The 21,049-nt window shown below is 43.3% G+C and overlaps 1 protein-coding gene across 2 annotated transcripts in view; it reads right to left on the bottom strand.

Annotated features, from left to right (window-relative positions):
* Positions 1-302: 302 nt before the first annotated feature.
* Positions 303-21,049, bottom strand: part of EDA (ectodysplasin A) — a 104,115-nt gene continuing 83,368 nt past the window's right edge. Inside the window, exons 3-8 of one of the 2 annotated variants that reach the window (XM_062584742.1) lie at positions 19,534-19,563; positions 14,677-14,856; positions 12,722-12,756; positions 10,008-10,059; positions 6,825-6,955; positions 303-4,750 (exon numbers count right to left, since the gene is read on the bottom strand). In XM_062584742.1, coding sequence (XP_062440726.1) covers positions 4,499-4,750; positions 6,825-6,955; positions 10,008-10,059; positions 12,722-12,756; positions 14,677-14,856; positions 19,534-19,563 — 680 coding nt within the window. In that variant the 3' untranslated portion in view covers positions 303-4,498. The remainder of the gene's footprint in view (positions 4,751-6,824; positions 6,956-10,007; positions 10,060-12,721; positions 12,757-14,676; positions 14,857-19,533; positions 19,564-21,049) is intronic. The other variant, XM_062584743.1, reaches the window with a different exon arrangement.

Below are 21,049 nucleotides of genomic sequence, written 5' to 3'. Positions count from 1 at the left end.
TGCAAAGAGAGCAGCTCTGTTTGAGAAAGCAGGAGATTTTCTGAAGAGCTACTTCATTAATTCCTGTCCTTGCTTTGTCCATTTCATTCCAGGCCGTGTCTCCCTCTCGCTTTGTGCAGCATTTTGGGTGTGCAGAGCGTCCTGCTCCCTGGGGAGAACATCGTCCGACACGGGGAGTGGAAAGGACAGCAGAATCCTCCCACACAGCTCCGTGGAAGAGCACATTTCGCCTGCTACCTACCTACCTGAGGTACCTTTAATCACAGCGCTGAACACTGAAGAACACTGAGCAATCAGGAAAAAAAGCTTTATTTGCAAAGAAAATATTGACAATTTACATAAACTTACATCCTAATTTATATACATTATGTATATTTTATATACAGATAGTGTCTTGAATAAAATTGTCAAAGCACAAAACAGCATCAGTGTATCACTGTGCAGTTCAGAGTAACAGGCCTGGAGTAGTTGTACTTTTTTCCCACAACTCCTTTCCCATTACATTTTTGTTAGGGAGTTTGAGGAAAGGCTTTCTCCTAAACCTGGAAACGATGAATACAAACATTGCATGGGTGTGTGCGGGTCAGACTTGTAAATGGACGCGGCACCAAAACATAACTGCACTTGAACAGGGGAGATTGTTCAGTCTACGAGCCAGAAGAGCTAATCAGGCAGAGAAATCAAAATCAGGCAACCAATGCAAAAGATGACTTCAGCCACGCCACAGGCCGAGGTTCAGCTCACAGACGGGGAATGAAAGGGGCTTCCTGTGAGCAGCCTCTGTGTTCCTGAACTCCGAGTCAACACTTTTGGAAAAGAAAGCTGCTTCTTTTCAGGTGGGGGGAGTCTCCGTACATGCGCAGGACTGAACGCATGAAACTAAAGAACTACTTGCAACATGACTGATTTCACAGAGACTTGAAAGATGCACACCTGAGGACACCTTCCAGATGTAAATTTACCCCTGCACCTTTCTTCAGACTGTAAAATACAAAGCAACTTCCATTTTCTCCAAAAGCCTGCACCAGGCCTGCGTGGGGCAGCAAAGGCGGAATTCAGGGTAGGTGCACGATTACCTCGAAGCCATTTCGTGGGAAGAATCAGCAAGCACATGAAAGTTTCTGACTGCCTTCACAGTAATGCTCTCCACTTCTTCCAACGAGGAGGAGGGGAATTACAAGGAACCAGGGCTGCCCTACGAGCTGAGAGCAAAATGAACCCACTGACATAGCTTGCTCACCTCTTTCCTTGCTCGGGGTGTCCCTTTCTAAGCAGCTAACACTGCTTATTCTGTGGAAGGAAGATCCCAAGGCTGAAAATGACCTGGCACAACGGGCAGCAGGAAAACTGCAGCTGGCGTTGTGCTTACCTGCTAAGGAAAGCACTGGAAAGAAGCAAAGGGCAGCTGTTTGTGGGTTGGGAGCCATGACCTAAAAGCATCTACTGAAGATACTTTCGAGCACCTATCCTTCAGGTGCCCTGAACATCATAGCAGAGCTGGCTTCCCTATAAATTGTATCTGTATAGAAAATCTTGGGAGGGAGAAGGGTCTAAAATGATACAGTCACACTGACTAGCTGCTTGCTACATTTCTGCAACTGGAATCCAGCCAAAAGTTGAGCAGCAGATCTAAGGCACATAGGTAAGAGCCCAGCTAGCAAGTACCACTGGAGAGGAAAGGCTGGCGCATAGGAAGACAAGAATGACCGTTTTCATGGACCAGAGGGCTGCGTCAGTGTCTCCAAAATGCAGACATCTGTCTGTAAGTGAAGCATTTCTTGTCAACCAGACTAGAAACTGATATACATCAAAATTAATAGACACCAGAGGGAAAGACTGGAGCAATGTCCTGTTCTTGGTGGAGTTTAAAATTTTCCATAAGCATCTTCATGTTCCTATGAGCTGCTTCCAGGCCTTTTCTGCCAGGTTAAGGAAAACCATAGAGGCTCCAAAGACGGTGACACAGAGAAGGATCCTACAGAAGCTGTTCTACCACCTAGATAACTTACACTGTAATACTTCATTAATGAGAACTTGTTGCTACAGAGGCTAAAGAGTTTCAAGTATAAGAGACTCCCCACAGTTGCTACACGACAGGTGATCCATTTGCTCATCCCAGTGATGAACACGGCTATATGAAGGCCACTTGAAGTTAAGTACTCCCTAGCCTCTGCCCATGCTGTGGAGCCCAGGCTGCACTGAGCTCGCCCTTTGGTGTAATACAAACCTTGGGGAAAGCACATTCACAAACTGAACACCTCGCATCCCTTGCGCGGAGGCAGGCAGGGATCACTTCCCTCTGCTGCCCCCTACGCCGTCCCGTGTACATGCCAGAGAGGGAACTTGACAGAGCTCATGGGGTTTCTAGAGAAGCAAGGGATTCTCCCTTTGCCTACTCTTGCTCACCGAAGTGAACATATCCAGAAGTGAACCGCAGATCCTCTTTGCATCTTGTCCAGAGGGACAAAGAACGCAAACTGCATCCATCATGGTCTCACAAGACATTTCATTATTTATGCTTGCTCCTAAGTACTGCTGTTTAGACTATATTCTAAAGCAATTCTGTTAATGATTTGTTTCGTGTTCTCACTATACACAGTTGTCCCAATTAATTTTTGTCAGAGAAACATGTCCTTCGTAATCATTTTTAAAGGAAATAAACCACAAAGACTAGTTAAGTGCCCCTAAGGCTCTTGCTAGTTCAACATGTTAAGGCTAGAAAGGAGGAGAACATATTGAAAAAGAAATAGCAGCCAATTCTTCATGCAGTTATTTTATAAACTGCACGCCTCCTGCGAAGAGTAAGGCTGAAGCCAAAGCTCGGTGCCCCCAAGAAATATTTATCTCCCAATAATGCAATACTTGGCAAGCGAGATCACTAGCTACAGATGGGGAAAAGCACTGCAGCCAGGAACGCAGCCAGGATGGACCCGTCCACGCTCAGGTCAGCTGCCAAGCCGGGCGCTGACAATGTTCGCTCTCCTGTCCCTACAGGCGATTGTTGCTGAGCCACCTCTGCTGGCAGAGATGAAGGTTATCACCAAGATGTCAGCTCAGGACTTGCTCTCAAATCAGCTATTCACATTTGCTCTTACCAGCTGAAATTTCACTACCCTCTTCAGTTCAAAAAATACACTCTAAAAAGAAAACCAGTTTTAAAAAAGAAGAAAACAACCAACAATCAAACACAAACCAAGGCATGACACAAAAGAGCAACGAGTGTTTCAGCCTCTTCCTCAGCTCAAGCACATCTTATAACTTTAGATCTCACCAGTTGAGGGGAGGTAATGGGAACAACAACAGGGGAGGAACAGCAGCATCGCTGCTCTTCCATTAGTCACCAGAAATTGAGTTATGACTAGACTCAGCAGGGCTCAGAGAAAAGAAAAAGTGATGACTTCATGCTGGACCAGACTTCTTAAATACAAATTTTTGCTAGAGACTCCATCACCACTTATTACAGCATTTTTGATAAAAGAGTGCCAAAAAAGAAGGGGCGAGGGGGGAGTAAATGCCACATCCAAAAGCAGGACAGTTGCTATTAAAACAGAAAGAAAATTCCTGTCTGAGTATTTTATTCTTAAACATGACAAACTTCTTAAGAGTGTTTTCACAAGTACTTGTGTCTGCTCTACGTGGCTCTGTGAAGCCTGGAAAAATGTGTTACGCTTTGCAAAATACTAATTAAAAAGACAAGAACAAAACAGAAACTGCTGTAACAGCAGCAGTGCTTTAAGGCAGCCCCTGTTAGGGTAAGGTACACCTCTGGGGTAATGGCAGGAACTGAAAGCAGCAGAGGCTTTGGAACTCTAATTGTCATTATCTTTGGAACTTCTTAATTTATGGAATGTAGAGGCAGTTTCATATATGCTAAGCCTGTTCTATTACCTATGCATTTTCCTCTCAAGCTTTCTGCTTTTGCAGCCAGCTTCCAAGCTCTAGAGAGAGGCACTTTGCCTTCTTTTCTCACTCTCCTGAGGACGAATGTAAACACCACTGACACCACCTCCTTTCCCACTATGTTGCCATTCCAGTTAGAACTGAGAAGGCAGAAAAACAGAAACCCCATTTCTTGCTTTCATTAGTGTGCAGAAGGAGGAGTGCCTAGATAGACTTCTGTCAAAATTGTTCTATCTTCTCCTGCTACCGCCTGGGACGCTCTTGCTAGTGCAACATAAAAGCAGAGACCCACATCATTCTCAACAAGCCTCATGTGAAGATCACAGAGCAGAATATCAGTGCAGTAATACTTGAAATACTGAGACAAGGCAGACACAACAGCCCTTTTTCCTCACAAGGCTTTTTCAGCTAGCTTTTTGATCCAAGTCTCCATGCAAGTCACAGAAGACACTGTGCTTCCTGTATTCACATACAGGAATAAATAGCTCTGGATCAGTTTTCTTTATGGCCGGATTATAGAACCCCCTGAAATACTGATACGCTTATGAACAGCAGCACTGTGCAGTTCTGTGAGTATCCTTGGACATGCCAAGTTCATCTAGGATGCTGGTGCATCTCCTAGGCGTATGGCCCCAAAGAAAGTTGTGTGCTTGCTCATGTTGATGGAGATATCAGCATGGACCATTTTCACAGCAATCTTCTGCCTGGCTTTGAGGAGGCAGACCCCAGCTGTATAGCAGGTATTGAAGTTGGTCTTGCCGGTCTCAATACTCCGAGTGCATTGCAGAAAGGGTTTTTCATCCACCACCACCTCATAGCTGGCAAAATCTGTGAAGTTTATGTAGTATACCTGATGCGAAGCAGGAAGAAGAAAGGATATTAGGGAGTGTATTTGTGCACCAGGAACAATTCCACATTCCTTTCAGAGCATATATATGCCTCCTGAGTTAATCGTAACCTCCCTGGCCCCTCTAATCTCTATGCATTTGAGACAGAAGGAGCCTCAAGCCAATAACACGCAGCAAAACCTTGTATTCCACTTCATACTAACAGAAGCATCCGAGTGTTGTAATTCCAGGTATCTCCAAGGCTCAGCTATGAATCCCCACATAAACCCTGTTTAATATAGAAAAATATTACTAACCTGCTGCACAATGAAACGTTAATATAAAGACCTAGCTAGAAAAACCTGTAAACAAACCTATCTGCTACAAACAGCTTTTCATTCAACAAACAAATAATTTTAACTCAAGTCGTCTTTCACTTACCTTCCAAGTCCTGCTTTCTGGATCCCACGAGCCTCCTTTAGTGTTGACGTCAAAAATGCCCTAAGTTGTACTGGGAGCTGCCTTCTTTGTAATTGTACTTGGGGTGCTTTCAAAGGCATAAGCTATTACAGGGAAGACACTCTCTCAATCCCCACAGCTTGGCAGGCAAGTGATCTTATAATATTTGTACTGAATTTAACACTTGGTTAGCTCTAGTGACTACATCCCCATGATTCCAACAGGGGATTCAGTCAGTTAACCATCTCCCACACACTGATTCTGAAGAACTGCAAGATGTATGAGAAAGACTGCACAAAGAGACATAAGTCTCAGGGATCTGCTTCTTTCCGACAGAAGAAAATTAGTCATTTTGGATCCATCTGTGAGTTCTTTGTCTGTGACCACAAAAGCTAAACCAGACTGCTTCTACATTTTCCTCAATGGACTACAAAAGATAAAGTCTTCAGAGAGCCAGTGTTGTGGCCAGCAATTAGTGCTATGTGCTTAGGGAAATAATTTACCTTCAGCCCATGCAGAGTTTTTTTTCCTGTCCCCATCCAAATTAGACATATAAACAGTTCCACGGAAGAGCATCCGATTAACCTGGCATCCACAGTCTGTTTTACCTGACTTGGTACAGTCCCAACGGGACTACTATCTGAATACAGATAAATCATCAGCAGGGTACAATATTTTAAGGCTGGAGCAAGATGGTAGTTGCTTTACTGCGGTTGTCAAATGGAAACCCTCATCAGCTGCAGAAGTGCTAGAATCTGTCCCAGAATCTGGATGATGTTTCTGTCCATGGGTGTCTGCACACCCTGTACACTCTAGAAGGACTGGGTAGAGCTTAGTAGCTCTGCAGCCTCTTTATTTTCCATGTAGCTCAGAATTCAGAGATTTACAGGAAACTGGGAGCACTGCAATAAATGACAGTTTATCTCCTGCATTTTATCTGAATGGGGAGAGGCAACCATGTCTTAATTAGCTGTCTACTAAATCATCATAAAGTGTTACTTTATTTAGTAGTTTTTTTTTTTACAAAAGCAGGTCTGCATATCCATTGCTGGTACTGCCTACTGCAGCTGCTGAGCCATCCTGCTATACAAAGAGGTTGCTGGAGGATCGTTGTCAATCTGAAGCTACACAAAGAAGGTGGAGACAGAATGGAATTACTTGGGCAGGAACTTGGCCAGGCCACCTGGGCTAAGAGTCTTACAGTTATAAAGAGTGACCAGGTTCTTTATGATCACAAGTTGTCAGGGTTTTGTTTTTACATCTCTTATAAAACACAGAGCCTAGCTTCCTGCTTGGACTCTTGTTCAGCACTGAACTGCAATACAGTTTAGATTTGCGTGAATGACTGCAGAGGTAATACGGAGGAGAAAAAAGGCACTGATGGCACATGGAATTTGGTTCTGTGTCTGTACATGTGTTTCAGTAACTAACCTCTTCCAGCTGGTATCATGGTGAAATGTGTGACCTTGCACTTCAAAACACTAGTATCTTCTTCTCACACACACTTCCTAGGGCACGAAGCGGTTAAAAGTACATACAAATTCTTGGCATTTGCTAGTTGTCTGGAGCCCTCTCGTGGTTCATGCAAGGCTTCCATTGGAACACAAGAATAGGAGTTAGGCCTAGGACCGTACTCACTTCTACCTGACTATAGATGAAGTATGTGCCGTCCACCAGTACCTCCAGTTCCCCACTGCGGGCATGCAGCTTAAACACCTTGGGGTTCATAGTGATGCGAGACCAGTCATTGAGGACTCCACCTGAAAGATCTCAGTATGAGAAAATGGCAGTCACTCAGTACCCGTCAGAATGAAAAGCGCAGGAGCACAGAAATACAGATACATTGCAATGTTTCATATACAATGGCTGATAAAGACTAGAGTTGAATAGTCATGTAACTCAGTAATAAGAAAATTCCAGAATTAAAGACTGATGGTGCATTATTCTTGACTCCTTTCTATGACACTAGCTCTAGTTACATGATCTCTTCCTGCTGTTGGAATACAACATCCATTTCGCTCAGGACACAGGACAAGCAACTGTATCTCTACCTAGCCTCAGTAAGAATAGTTCTTCTCATCCTTGCAATTCTGTGTATAGCCTTTTGTACCACACTATCTTCAGCCCAAGCATCAGCAACAGATGAGCTCATCTCTTCCTGATGCTGAGCTGATCTTATTACCACACCTAGATGTTCTACAGACATGACAGGACAGTCCCATCAGAGTAAGCGGTATCATCTCCTACTCTACAGCACAGAAGCTAAGGCACATGGAAATTAATGTTAAAACTCCATGCTATTTGCTAAGTTTTTCTAAGCCATCTGCTAGTGTCTGATTTTCAGACTTTTTTTTATATATGTTCAGCCACAAATGACTTTTACTGCAGCTATGGTTATAACAGGACTTTTGCACATCCATCCCCAGGTGCCTTCTGAAGACAGTATCACTTGCGGCCCTTCCAAGAGCTTTGTTATTGGCAGCTTTCCTCTACCATGGAAGAAACTCTGCAGCACAGAGAGGACCAGAATCCAATTCTCCAAGAAAGATCCTCAGTCAATATAACTCAACCATGAGATCATCAATTCTCTAACTTCCGTATTTTTCACTTCCCTCTTCACACCTCTCTAGCCAGCTTCTACACTAAGTGAAAGATAAGTCAAGCAGATGGTGTGCTGAAGACTACATCAACAGATACTTTCTTGAGGACCTTAGTAAGGCCTCAAGAAAGGTACATCCTGTCCCTAATGGGAATGGGACTGTATGTGGCAAATCTGTCTGCCTCCCTCTCACTGCTGCTGAGCAGGAAGATATTCTAGACAGTAATGCTATGATACAGCCTTGACCCCCATTTTAAGCCCTAGGATCATGCCTATAAGAAGACTGGTCTTTGCAGCAAAAGACACAGTGGTATTCTGAGGAAAAAATTGTGTGCAACCATGGGATTAAACACTCTCTCAGGACTCGTATGTGCATGGAGGTCAATTTAGGGTTGCACAATCAATTTTAATTCTGGTATTCCTTGACTTCTACATTTTTGACTTTTTAACTAGTGCTATTTTAACAAATGCTTTGTCATTACATTTCCTTGGCTAAAAAAATAACCAAAATAACAACAAAGTATGAAACTGCATCACATTGCACATTAATCCATACTGGAGTCCTCAGCCAGGTTAGGGATTTGTGGACCCAACACTCAGATCCCTATCACTGGAACCAATGGAATAACTGACAATATCAATAAACACTTATTCTTTATATAGGTCAATGAGCAGAGCAGATGTGCTTTGACACGAGCTGATGACAAGAGGTGTCCTGTAAATGCCTTGTTTTATCAAATGCAACTCTTCTTCTCCCAGTCTTCAGCTGCTCCTTTGCTACCTGACCCCCTTTGCAAAAAGGCAGGCTGTTTTTTCTGCTCATTATCAGCTGGACAATATTACTGTTTTAGAGCTGAAGAATGAGTCAGTCTCACTGCAGCAGACTGTTCCCAAGCAGCAGGGAAGGACAGTTACACGATAATTCCCGCTCTTAGAGAGTAGTGTATGCTCTGTAAACATAAAGGTTTCCCATTAATACTGGGATAATTATTCTTTGAATACAGGCAAAATAGTATCTTTTCCCTAGTATTGTTTGTAAAAACAGCTGATTTCCTTTTTGTTTTGGAGAGCTTCCTCCTACCATTACAGTAAAGCAATTCATCTTGAAGCATACTTTCCTAATCATGAGAAATCTCAGCTCCTAAAGCTCAAGTCTGGTTAAAAAGACAAACAGTCTTTGAACAGAAGTTTTGGCCCATCTTCATTGTACCATGTACAAGCAGAAGTTAGTGAATAATGGTCCTGCAACACTGATCCTGTCTCACCAACTCTCCCTGCTAGTCATGGGCTGCAGCCTTCTAGGTATGAAACTGAGGTCTCTGCACTACTGCTGCCCCTGGCCCTTTCCTGGGATCGAGTGTGCTGAAGTGCTTCACAGAGAAGAGAGCAGGAGCACTGATGACTCAGCCTGGATCCAGGCAGGGGATAATGAAACTAGCTCCTCACAGGCACAGTGAGACGTCTTGAGCCAAAAGGCAGCAGCTGATGAATGAGACCCAGCTGTTGGCAAGAAGAACAAGAACTTAAACAGAAATTGGATAGAGATTTGGAGAGGAAGGAGAAGAGCAAAGAACAGCTTGTGGACATGAAATGGCTAGAAAGGACTCGAGCTTAAGGCTAGATTATAGATGTTGATTGAGGATTGGGATGCACAAAGGACCATAGAAGCTGCACAGGCTGCACTCTTGCAGCAGTGTAACGCAGGAGGAGCTAGTGGCTGTGCATGTGTTTCCTCTCAGTTCAGCTGTGCTTTTCCCTAAAATAAATTATTGGGAAAAATGGAAAATAACACAGGCTAATGGGGCTGAGACACAAAGAGGATACACTGAGGGCTTAAAACAGAAGAAAACAGATTATGAAAGAAGGCTGTTGAGTCAAGGGGCTAATGAAAATTGATGATATAACAGGTCTGAGGAGGTAGATAATGTATCTGGAAGTTAAGGAGAAGCTGAGATAGAGTGGGATAGAGTTACTGGGAAATGCACAGAGTAGAGAAAAACCCAAGAGATAAATAGGAACATAGGAGAAAAGGGGATGGATGATGACTGGTCTAAGAGTGGTTGGGCAACAGAGAATCAAACTACTACAGGGTGAGGACAACAGCAGGCCACACAGATAACTAATGATCAGTGTTATAGGATGGGTGGCTTAAATTCAAACTACAAAAGGAAGGGAACAGGATGGACTCTTTACAGTAACAATCAATATTGTGAGATCCTTACCATTCTTTACTTGAATTGCTGAGCCTTGGCCTTGAAGATGAACTACAGCTGGCTGCAAATAAAATTACAGGGATTTAAAATTAGTCAGAAACTCTGCATCATTTTACCATAACTTGACATCACAGAATCACAGAATCAGTAAGGTTGGAAGGGACCTCTGGAGATCATCTAGTCCAACCTCCCTGCTCAACCAGGGTCACCTAGAGCATGTTAGACAGGGTTGCATCCAGGTGGGCCTTGAATATCTCCAGAGAAGGAGACTCCACAACCTCTCTGGGCAACTTGTTCCAGTGCTCTGTCACTCTCACGGGGAAGAAATTCCCCCTCATGTTCAGGCAGAACTTCCTGTGGTTCAATTTCTGCCCATTGCCTCTTGTCCTGTCACACGGGACAACTGAAAAGAGTTTGTCCCCGTCCCCCTGACACCTCCCTTCAGGGACTTATGCACATTGATAAGATCCCCCCTCAGTCTGCTCTGCTCCAGGCTGAACAGGCCCAGCTCTCGCAGCCATTCCTCATAGGGCAGATGCTCCAGACCTCTGACCATCCTCTTAGCCATATGCTGGACTCCCTCCAGTAGCTCCATGTCTCTCCTGTCCTGGGGAGCCCAGAACTGGACACAGTACTCAAGATGAGATCTCACCAGGGCTGAGTAGAGGGGCAGGATCACCTGCCTCGACCTGCTGGCAATGCTCTTCCTAAACAAACCCAGGACCATTGATCTCCTTGGCCACAAGGGCACACTGCTGGCTCATGGTTTGCTTGTTCACCAAGACTTCCAGGTCCTTCTCTGCAGAGCTGCTCTCCACAAGGTCAGCCCCCACCTTGTACTGGTGCCTAGGGTTATTTCTCCCTAGGTGCAGGACCCTGCACTTGCCCATGTTGAACCTCAGGAGGTTCCTCTCTGCCCAGCTCTCCAGCCTCTCCAGGTCTCTCTGAATGGCAGCACAGCCCTTGGGTGTGTCAGCCACTCCTCCCAGCTTGGTAGCATCAGCAAACTTGCTGAGGCGGCACTCTGCCCCCTCATCCAGGTCATTGATGAAGAAGTTGAACAGGATGGGACCAGCACTGAGCCCTGGGGAACCCCACTAGTCACAGGCTAGTCGGAGGACTAGACTCAGCGCCACTGATGACAACCCTTTGAGCTCCGCCTTTCAGCCGGTTCTCAATCCACCTCACTGTCCACTCGTCTAACCCACACTTCCTGAGCTTCTCTAGGAGGATGTTATGGGAGACAGTGTCAGAAGCCTTGCTGAAATCAAGGTACATAACGTCCACTGCTCTCCCCTCATCTACCCAGCCAGTGACTCCATCACAGAAGGCTATCAGGTTGGTTAAGCATGATTTCCCCTTGGTGAATCCATGCTGGCTACTCCTGATCACCTTCTTTTCCTCCATGTCTGGAGATGACATCCAGAACAATCTGTTCCATCACCTTTCCAGGGATGGAGGTGAGGCTGACTGGCCTATAGTTGCCTGGGTCCTCCTTCTCGCACTTTTGGAAGACTGGAGTGACACTGGATTTCTTCCAGTTCTCAGGCACCTCTCCAGTTCTCCATGACGTTTCAAAGATGATGGAGAGCGGCCTGACAACAACACTTGCCATTTCCCTCAGTACCCATGGGTGCATCCCATCAGGACCCATGAAGGGCCCATGAATTTGTGGATATCTAGCCCGCCCAGAGGGTCTCTAATCCTATCCTCCTCAACCAAAGGAAAGTCTTCCCTTCTCCAGACTTTCTCCCTCATGTCCAGGTTCCGGGATTCATGAGGGCTGCCCTCAGCAGTGAAGACTGAAGCAAAGATGGCATTCAGTAATTCTGTCTTCTCTGTATCCCTTGTCACCAGGGCCCCTGCCCCGTTCAGGAGCGGGCCCTCGTTTTCCCGAGTCCTCCTCTTGCTGCTGATGTATTTGAAGAAGCCCTTCCTGTTGTCCTTGACATCCCTTGCCAGACTCAATTCCAGCTGGGCCTTAGCCTTCCTCACTGCATCTCTACATACTCTGACAGCATTCCTATAATTCTCCCAATTAGCCCGTCCCCTCTTCCACAGTCTGTGTATTTTCTTCTTCTGTTTGAATTTGGCCAAGAGCTCCTTGCTCACCCAGGCAGGTCTCCTGCCCCTTTTGCTGCACTTCTTACTCACAGGAATGCACCACTCTTGAGCTTGGAGGAAGTGATGTTTGAATAGCAGCCAGCTCTCCTGGACCCCCCTTCCTTCTAGGGCCTTAACCCATGAGATTTCACCAATTAGGTCTCTGAAGAGCCCAAAGTCTGCTCTCCTGAAGTCTGTGGTTGCAATCCTGCTTGTTGCCTTCTTTTCTGCAGGATCCTGAACTCCACCATCTCCACCACATCGCTCCACAGAATTGGCAACCAGTACCTAAGCACAACAGTACTCTGAAATCAGTACTGTTTTGGTAAACAAAAAAGGAGACTGGAGCAGCTGACAATGGTCAGTGACAAGATAATGTGCAAGTACTGGAACAGAGATGAGAACACCGTGCCAGATGAACACTGCTATCCTCCGAGCAATCAGAAAGGTGAGCTCAGCCAATCATTTCATGCAGCTATGGTTTAGCACATACAGGAAGGGATTTTTTTTTTCTTGGTGCTATGCCATCAAATATACCTTAGCAAATATAACCGCTAACTTTTACAAAAATTCGAATAGTCTCAAAGCTGACATTTTCCCTTGAAAGAAGATCAACCAACCTGGATGTCTCTGGAGCCTGCCTTGTCTGTGGCACCTGCAAAATGTAATTTCACATAATTGAAGATGAAGCTTGAAAAAGCTGCAGTAAATACTCCTATGCATAAACCTCCTATTACCCCTAATAAGCATTAAAGAGCTATTTTAACAGGAAAGGAGGAGAATAATAGCTGTATAGTGTACAACTTAATGTTAGAAAGTAAATAAATAAGAAAAAGCTTCATCAAGTTTTTCCTATTAATCTGCATTTCTATCTAATATAATCAAAATGCCCCAACTTTATTCCACCAATTTTCATTAGAAGGAAGAACTGAAACAACTTTTTTCCTAATCAGTCGAGTAGTAAGTCTCTTGGCTGCAAAGATTACAAGTTTCACTCTGCAGTAACTCAGGTCATACACTGCATTCAAGCTACATGCTGCAATCTCTTTTCTCTAAGTACCAAATCTCTGTTAATGAAGAGAAGCTTGTGAGCAGCACACTGGAGAGCTAAGGACCTCATGCAGCTCCTTGCCTGTGTTTTGGTGATTTCTGAGATATAAACTGAAAGTCAATTAAGGTTTCTTTTAAGAGCCACAGAAGCTATGGGGCAATAGCCCTGATATCTCTGAAAAAGTATTTTCAACATTGGATTGATAAAATATGTATACATAAAACAACTTTAATGTTAACTTCCATTAGTCTGTATTTTCAAGACTTGTTAAATTCAGGGATTTTTTTAGAAAAAAGAGACATATGATTCCACGGAGAAACAATAGGGAACAGAAACAAGAAACACAAAGAAAACTGAAAACAAGAACTGCAGGAGAAAAACATTTTCATGACATGGGAAGTAAACTGATTTGTTTAATGTGATTCCAGACATCATTTGAACACTTGTGTTAAGCAGCAACCCTACTGGATCCTGGAGAACTAAGATTTGTGTTAGCTTAAAAGGAATTAAAGCAAACACCCAACCATTACAAAGGAGAGAGAGCTTGCAGGCCATCTTCCTACACAGAAATCAGTTGTTTGAAGATCTCAATACTGGCGAAATCCAGACTCATAGGAAGCTTAACTGTAATCAAGGCTCTGCAGCTCTTTCCTACTCCCCAAGATCTATATTTGAATGCTTATGTATTCTCGTGTTTTCAGATGGATAGTCACAAAGCTTCTGGTTCCCTGTAATGATGAAAAGCACTGTATGTATCTCAGGGACTCAGAAAACCATACATTTCATGGCACACAGAGAAAGGAAATTTATTACTAGAAACAATACCAAGATTTTGTGTCTTGTGCCACAGAGAAAGGAAATTTATTACTAGAAACAATACCAAGATTTTGTGTCTTGTGCTTTAACCATTGAACTGTTCTTCTTTTCCAAGAGGAACACAGGTAATTGATAAGGAGAAAGGTAGCCAGCAGCCTGCGCAACTTTGTGCTGGTGGCCTCTTCAATTCCTTTCTACGCACTCCCCGGGAAACCGATGTCCCTGCGGAGGTTAAACAACCTCCTGCTCCCCTCACACAGCGCACAGGAAGGCCAGCAGCAAACCAAGCCAGCTACATCGTCTCGTGTGTCCACCCTCGTTGGACAGTCACTGCTTTGCACGCTGCGTCAAACCTTAAACTAAACGTCTTGGGATCCCAGTTGTGCCAGCAACCAGGGGCTGGCTACACCCCTGTGCCCCATCCATCTAGCTGAGCTATTGTGGCAAGATGGGCTTCAAATCCTTCTTGCCCGATTTGCTTTCTCCCATCAGGTTCAAGAACAGTAACATTAAGCCCTGCTTGGGGATCCCGTATCCCCTTTGGACACTAAGTTTGCTTTGGATTGTGCCATGTCACAGATGGGAAGGTTTTTTTATTATCTTTATTATTATTTTTTTTTTAAACGGTCACAGTGCCACTGTGACATTTGCCACAACATCATGGCTTACGAAGGCTCCGCCCAAAGAGAAGCGAAACAAAAGTGTTACCTGAAGGGCCCTGCAGTCCAGGTGGTCCCTGAGGGCCCGGTGGGCCAGGAGGGCCGGGCGGTCCCATTACAGTTGTGCCAGGGATCCCAGGGATCCCAGGAATCCCGGGGGGGCCCTGGGGTCCAGGAGGGCCTGGTGGCCCCTGGGGACCATTGGGCCCTGGAGGACCAGCCTTTTTACCTGAAAAATACAAGGTCAAACATTAGTTCTCTACACACTGAGCATGGCACTGTCTTTTACCTATAAGAAAGCACCAAGAAGACATGAAGAGGAAGAGCCACCAACCAGCTGAACCATGGGAGGCCACTAAGGCTCAGAGACATGAGGACAATGTTGTTGATAGAATGGAAGCATGTTGCCTTCCTGTAGATTCCTTCTGACATATAAAACTATATTTAAACAAGGACTACACACTCTACAAGGCCATCTTTGCGGAGTGGCCATCTGCTGTGGAGGCCACGAACAGGGACCACAAACTTCTGCCCTAGAGATTAACCACAGTGCTTGCCTGGAAATCCTGCCTGTTGTACTGGAGTAGGAGTTGGTGGCTCTGCTTTTGAAGCTAAAGCCTTCTGAAAGGCAGAATGCTTAAGAGGTGGTCAACAAATCAAATGAGTTTTCAAAGCAAAATATTCTGAAAATATTTGCTGTGATAAAATAGTTCATTTGTAGAATCACAAACTACAATGCAAAGCAATGAAAGCTGAAATAGTAAAAGTCAAGATCAAATGCTCTATAATTTCTCAATTTTATGATGAAAAATAGTTGTAACCTGATCAACCAGCTGTATGTGTATGGATTATTATATAACCTTTAATGACGTGATAACGTTATCAGTTGATCTCTATGTTTGAGGGAGAGAGATTCCTCCAGAGGGCAGTTCAGAGCTTAAGTTCAGCTCTGGTTCTAGCGGCCCTCCCTCCCCTCGCCAGCCCTGCGAGGGCCGCCACAGCCCAGCTGGCAAACCAGTGCCTGGACTTGTGGGTGCTACATAACATATCCCCCCTCCACCCCGGCTTCCTAAGACAAAGACAGACGAAGTAGCGTGTTTTTACATTGCGATAAGGATGCCTTTGTTAACGTTAATGAAGCATAAGAGACTACAGTAAACAGTGCCTTCAAATAATTAAATATTTATTTTGGGCTTTGGATAGAGGGATAAGAGAAGGACTACTAATTCAGTCACGAGGATGAAGTCACTGAAAAGGGATGAGTCTCAGGAAAAATAAATAGTGCAACAACGTAAGTAAAGATTCTTATAAGGCATATACACAACGGACTGAAGTGAGAGCTGCAGGGAAAGCCTAACCTGTGATTTTCTAATTTTCCAGATCCTTGATAGGAATTATGTTCATTTCATGTAGTTTTTAAAATGCTACTTTGTAACTGCTCTTATGCTGAAGAGCTTTATAAACAGCGAAATCATTTCCTCAATTGTTGAAGCAAAGGCAGCTGCAGGACAGGCTTAAAACAGCTTCTCAGACAACAGCAACAGTTAGGACAGGAGATAAGGACTACTAGAATGGTTTTTAAGCGTACTTATGTACTTGTTTCTTCAGTAATTGTGCATCGTTGTCATGGAATAGAAACACACACACACACACACACAATTTTTAGCCAGCACAGAACTGGAAGGATCCAGCTCTCCACTGGATGCACCATGGCCACTAACAGGGGCACACTGCGGTCCCTGTAGGGACAGCTGTGCTGTTTCAGGCAGTGTGCCACAGCATCCCTTCCCAAGCTGTCCAATCAAGCATTCAGTTTCTTTTTCTTTCATTAGATGATGAAAAAGCTTGTATTTTGCCTGCAGCTGAAAGAGAAGTTTCTCTCTCAACTTCTTTAAGCAATGGGCATAGAACTGAGAGCCAATCAACTGTATAAAATTAATCTCACTGCTTGCTCTTTATTTCTATGTCTAAAGAAAACAGAACATTACCTTATACTTTTTTAAACGCAAAAACTATTTTAAAGCAAGTACAGGTGATCAAAGTAATACTGGCATTCTACAAAAATAGAGCAAAAGATTTAAGGGGACAAATTGTTAATAGCAGTATTTCTATCCAGATTAGTGGACATGCGCCTTCAAATCTAAGCTGGCAACAAGCCAATCTCCTGCCAGTCTAGCAACTCTCCTCCTCCTTAGGATAATGACGGGCTTTCGAAATTATCACATTGAATTAACATCCTTACCTATTTCCCCTAAAGCGTACTTACTAAATTCTTTTCATTCATTACCCCTTCAACCTAGATTACCCTAATGAAGGATCATACGTATTAAGTCCAGATCCCGCTGCTGTCTCTCTTCACTTTACTTCCCAAGAGGGATACACATTACAGCTGTTTTAACTAATCTGTCTCAGAGATCTGTTCTACTACTAAATTAGCTGCTATTTTAGCAGTAAAACAATTGCATATAATACTGAAGCTGCACAGGGACACTTATCTTCTATGCATTCTGACTCTGTCAAGTAATTTCAATTACTTTCCTGTATTACTGGAATCTTGCTTGCTAGAGTCATAAGGCAAAAAAAGGTTACATGGTAAGTGTGAAGTTCATGATTCATGTACTAACAAAGGAGGCTATCCACAGCTACGTTATCGCATGTAACAAATACTGTGCATGGAAGCTAATAAGACTCTTTGGACATTTTTAGTAGGCTACGTGGGGAATGAGATACTTCTGTCTCTCCTTCTTGCTCTCTAAATTTCTGTAAGAGTCACTTCTCTTGGGCAGAACACACAGCATCCAAGAAGTCCTTGCCCACCAGAACAAGCCCTTCATTACGTAGCTGTGCGTCTGCGTTAGTGCATGCGTGTCACACCAGGAAAGAAACCGAGAAACGGGAACAGGCTGACACAGCCCCTCAAAATCCAACTCTTAGAGCATTTAGTATTCAAAACTGAACCAAAACAGAAAGTTGATCCCTCTGGTTAAGCAGATAGTATCTGTGGCTCTTGCACAGCAAACAATACTCTTATGTAGAGTTGCCATATCTCATAAATCTACATAGGTTTAAAAGTGTCCTCCAGCAATCCCCAGCACCACCACAGAATAGCTTTGTAGTGAGCGTCTCCATCATCCAGTTCCTAACTTGCCAAGTCTCTATCTTTAGCCAAATACACTAGGCAGAATCAAAAACTCAAACTTGGCAGAAGCGATATTTTCCTTAATCATCATATGCCAAAAAATGAGCTACAATTCTTAAAAAAAAAGTGAGTACCATAAAATTATAAAACTGTATACAGCACTACAGCTGTATGTAATACAGTACTACGAGATCCCTCTGCTACTCCAAAATTGCTATGAATACCGCAATCATCATTTGTTATTAATTCGGTTGATTTAACACGGGTTTAGGGTTTCAGAGTTTTGTCAGGACAAATTTTTAGAACATAAAGTTTTATGCTACTTTTGAGGGTAAATATAAACTAAGTTTCTAACTGCGGCTTGTCTCAGCTTCTCAACCATAAGTTTTGAGTTTGTACACAACGAGTAGAAATGATTTGATGCACTATTAAAGCAATGTACACATGCAAACAACACAGAAGCTCAGCTGCTGCCTGTTGTTGCGCACAATTATTGCGGTCTGGGGTCTATGAGAAAGTCTGAGATGCATGGAAATTTCTTCTGAGTGATAGAGCATAACGTAAACGGGATAAAGAGCTAACATTTCTTTTAAACAAATATGAATTCAGTATATACAATAGGGCCCAAAGTACTAAGCACAAACTTGACATTAAGTATACGTACAAATGCTTTGTTGCACAGGCCTGGACATTAGCATGTCCTTCATTTAAATGCCTCCATAAGCAACTTGATTGTTAAGCCTTGTATCAGTGGTGAGCTTCATGTGTTTCAAAGAAAGTACATCTGGGGGAGCCCATGAGTTGCACACAGTTTGTTTATGTGTTTCTTACAACCTATAATACTTTGCAAGTGCAAACCACACTTTTTAAATTGTACACAGAAGTATATTGATAGTTATGAGGAGCAAAAAATGGGCAATCAGATTACACTTCCTTGAAATCAGTAGTATAAATTTTTTTTGAGGAAAAGTTTTCATGGCAACTCAAATTGCTCAAATTCCTGGGAGCAAATAAGAGCACAAATGTAAGTATTCCCCAGGAGTATTACACAAACATGGACAACACCAGATATCGCCACTGAAACACAGGCCTATGTACCAAATAACCCATTTCATTGATAAGCATTTTCAAATTCTTATTCTTCAAATTACACATTCCAAACAGCTTGAAGAACATGGTAAGAAAGTCAAAAATTTGTGAACTGACCAACACTCTGAAAGGATACATAAAATTCCACTTCTGAATTCAATAAGCATCCAGAAGTCACACGCGGAGTGTATTTAATTCAGAGGGTTTGAATGAGACACCAACCTGCTGATGGGCTTGCTAAAAAGACAGATCCACAGCAGAAGAGTCAGACAAAAATTAACGTTGTTTCACTGCAGACAGCCTGGCAAAGAGCAAGCAGCTCACAAGACCTAGCACAAGACTCAATTCCACTCAGCTGTCAAACTACAGCATCTTAGGGTTCAGCATGCCCGTCCACACAACGTGATTAGCTTTCAAGGAGAAGTTCCGTGAACACCCATCCTCCTGAGGCCCTGCTGGCTAACGCAATCCTGCCACGGCAAGGAGGGAACGTGGGAGCACGGATATCCTCCCGTCCAAAAACGCATTCGGCTCTTGCTAACCCTTGCCATTCGTGGAGGGGTGAAAGGACGTTTGTTCCCTCCTTCACGTCGATCAAAGAGAAGCATAGCTGGGGTAGTTCAACACAGGCACGGAAAGGAATCATTACAGTAAAATTAAATTAAAATTCAAACTTACCCTTTTTCTTGTTCTTAACTGAACTTGGACCTAGAAAGAAAAAAGAAAGCTAGTGAAATTCAGTGACCACTTCATCTGAAATAATAAAAATTCCCCACTACCATCAATAATCACCAAAAAGAAGACCGTATAGAGCTGGAACAAAATTGGTAACAAAAACGGTAAGCCAAAGATGCGCATTTTTCTGCCATCTACAATCAAATGCTGTGGAGGTAGAAAAAGCACCCTGGGTTGCTTTGCCTTCTCTCAGGCTAGCAGCCTCTGGCCTATCTGGCTGATAGAGCTCAACAGAGTGAATTTTGCGGCACGCTTTGAAAATGAATCTCTCTCTCTTGCTTTATTCTGAGGGCAAGTTAAATTATCCCATTTAGATGACAGCAAACTTTGGGTGGCGGATGCTTGGAGTCAGAGCTCTATTCACTGATACAGTCTTGTTTTCAGTTTAGCTGCAACTGCTCCGTTTTGCCCTTAGACTTACAGTAGGTATCCACTGAATTTGCGGATACTGGTACAACATCCTAAACTTTCAGATGGCAGAAATCCTGGGACTTAACAGAAATCATTTAAAAAATATGACCCATACAAACTAAGTTATTTTTCAAGTGGATAATGGGTAGTCTAAGTAATGATATATGAATCTTATACGCTATTAATCCTAACTCCAGCAGCCCAGTATGCACTAAAAAAACTTTTAAAAATCTAAGCTCTTCTCTTTTCCTCTATGACGGACTTATAAAAGTAACTTTATCTTTCTTCTTTCTAAGTAAATGACAGGAGAGAGAATTCTTCTAAAATCTGTTTCCTACATCATAAAAAAGCTTTGAATTTTAATAGGCCAGTAAGATGTTGCAGTGGACAGCGTAAGAAAAAGTTTAACATAAGGAAATAGTTAAAAAAAAACTCACAAAAGCGTAAAATTAAAATCTAGTTACACCTGCAATTGCTGTTGAAAAGGTGAAGAAAAATACTGCCAGTGCACTGCTCAGAGTGGCGGTGATCACCGGACAGCTCCTCGGAGAGCGGCCAAGCCCTGCAAGCGGGCTGCTCCCTAGGACGGCCTTGGGACAAGTGGGGTGACTACCATTAATAATTTGCTACAAGACAGTATTTTTTTTCCTCAGTTCAATCACAAAATCAGACCACCAATCTGTTTACAAAATAAATACATCAGCTTACAGAGGTTAAGCTTGAGAAATGGGGGTTTAGAGTTGACATGCTTTGCTCTGCCACTAGTACCGGTCAAAAGGAAGTTCACATGACTCTGCGTGCTGGGAAAAGCACTAAGTCAAATGCCTGCAAGCCAAGGTGTTTGAAAGTAATAATAAAATAATAATCAAAAAAAAAAAGAATTAGTATAAACTGGGTTAAACATTGGAAATACAGGCCTCCCAAAGCAAGTACTGAAAATATTTATAGTAAAATTGAGAAACTACAGGACTTTTCGAGCATCAAAATACCAGTGGAAATTGAAGTGCAAGACATGCGCCACTGCTTCCTCAAAAATAGATCAGGGATT

The sequence above is a fragment of the Rhea pennata genome, chromosome 11 (assembly GCF_028389875.1).
Source record: "Rhea pennata isolate bPtePen1 chromosome 11, bPtePen1.pri, whole genome shotgun sequence".
NCBI lineage: Eukaryota > Metazoa > Chordata > Aves > Rheiformes > Rheidae > Rhea > Rhea pennata.
The sequence above is the reverse complement of the archived record's forward strand: the minus strand, read 5'-3'. Positions and strand labels throughout refer to the sequence as shown.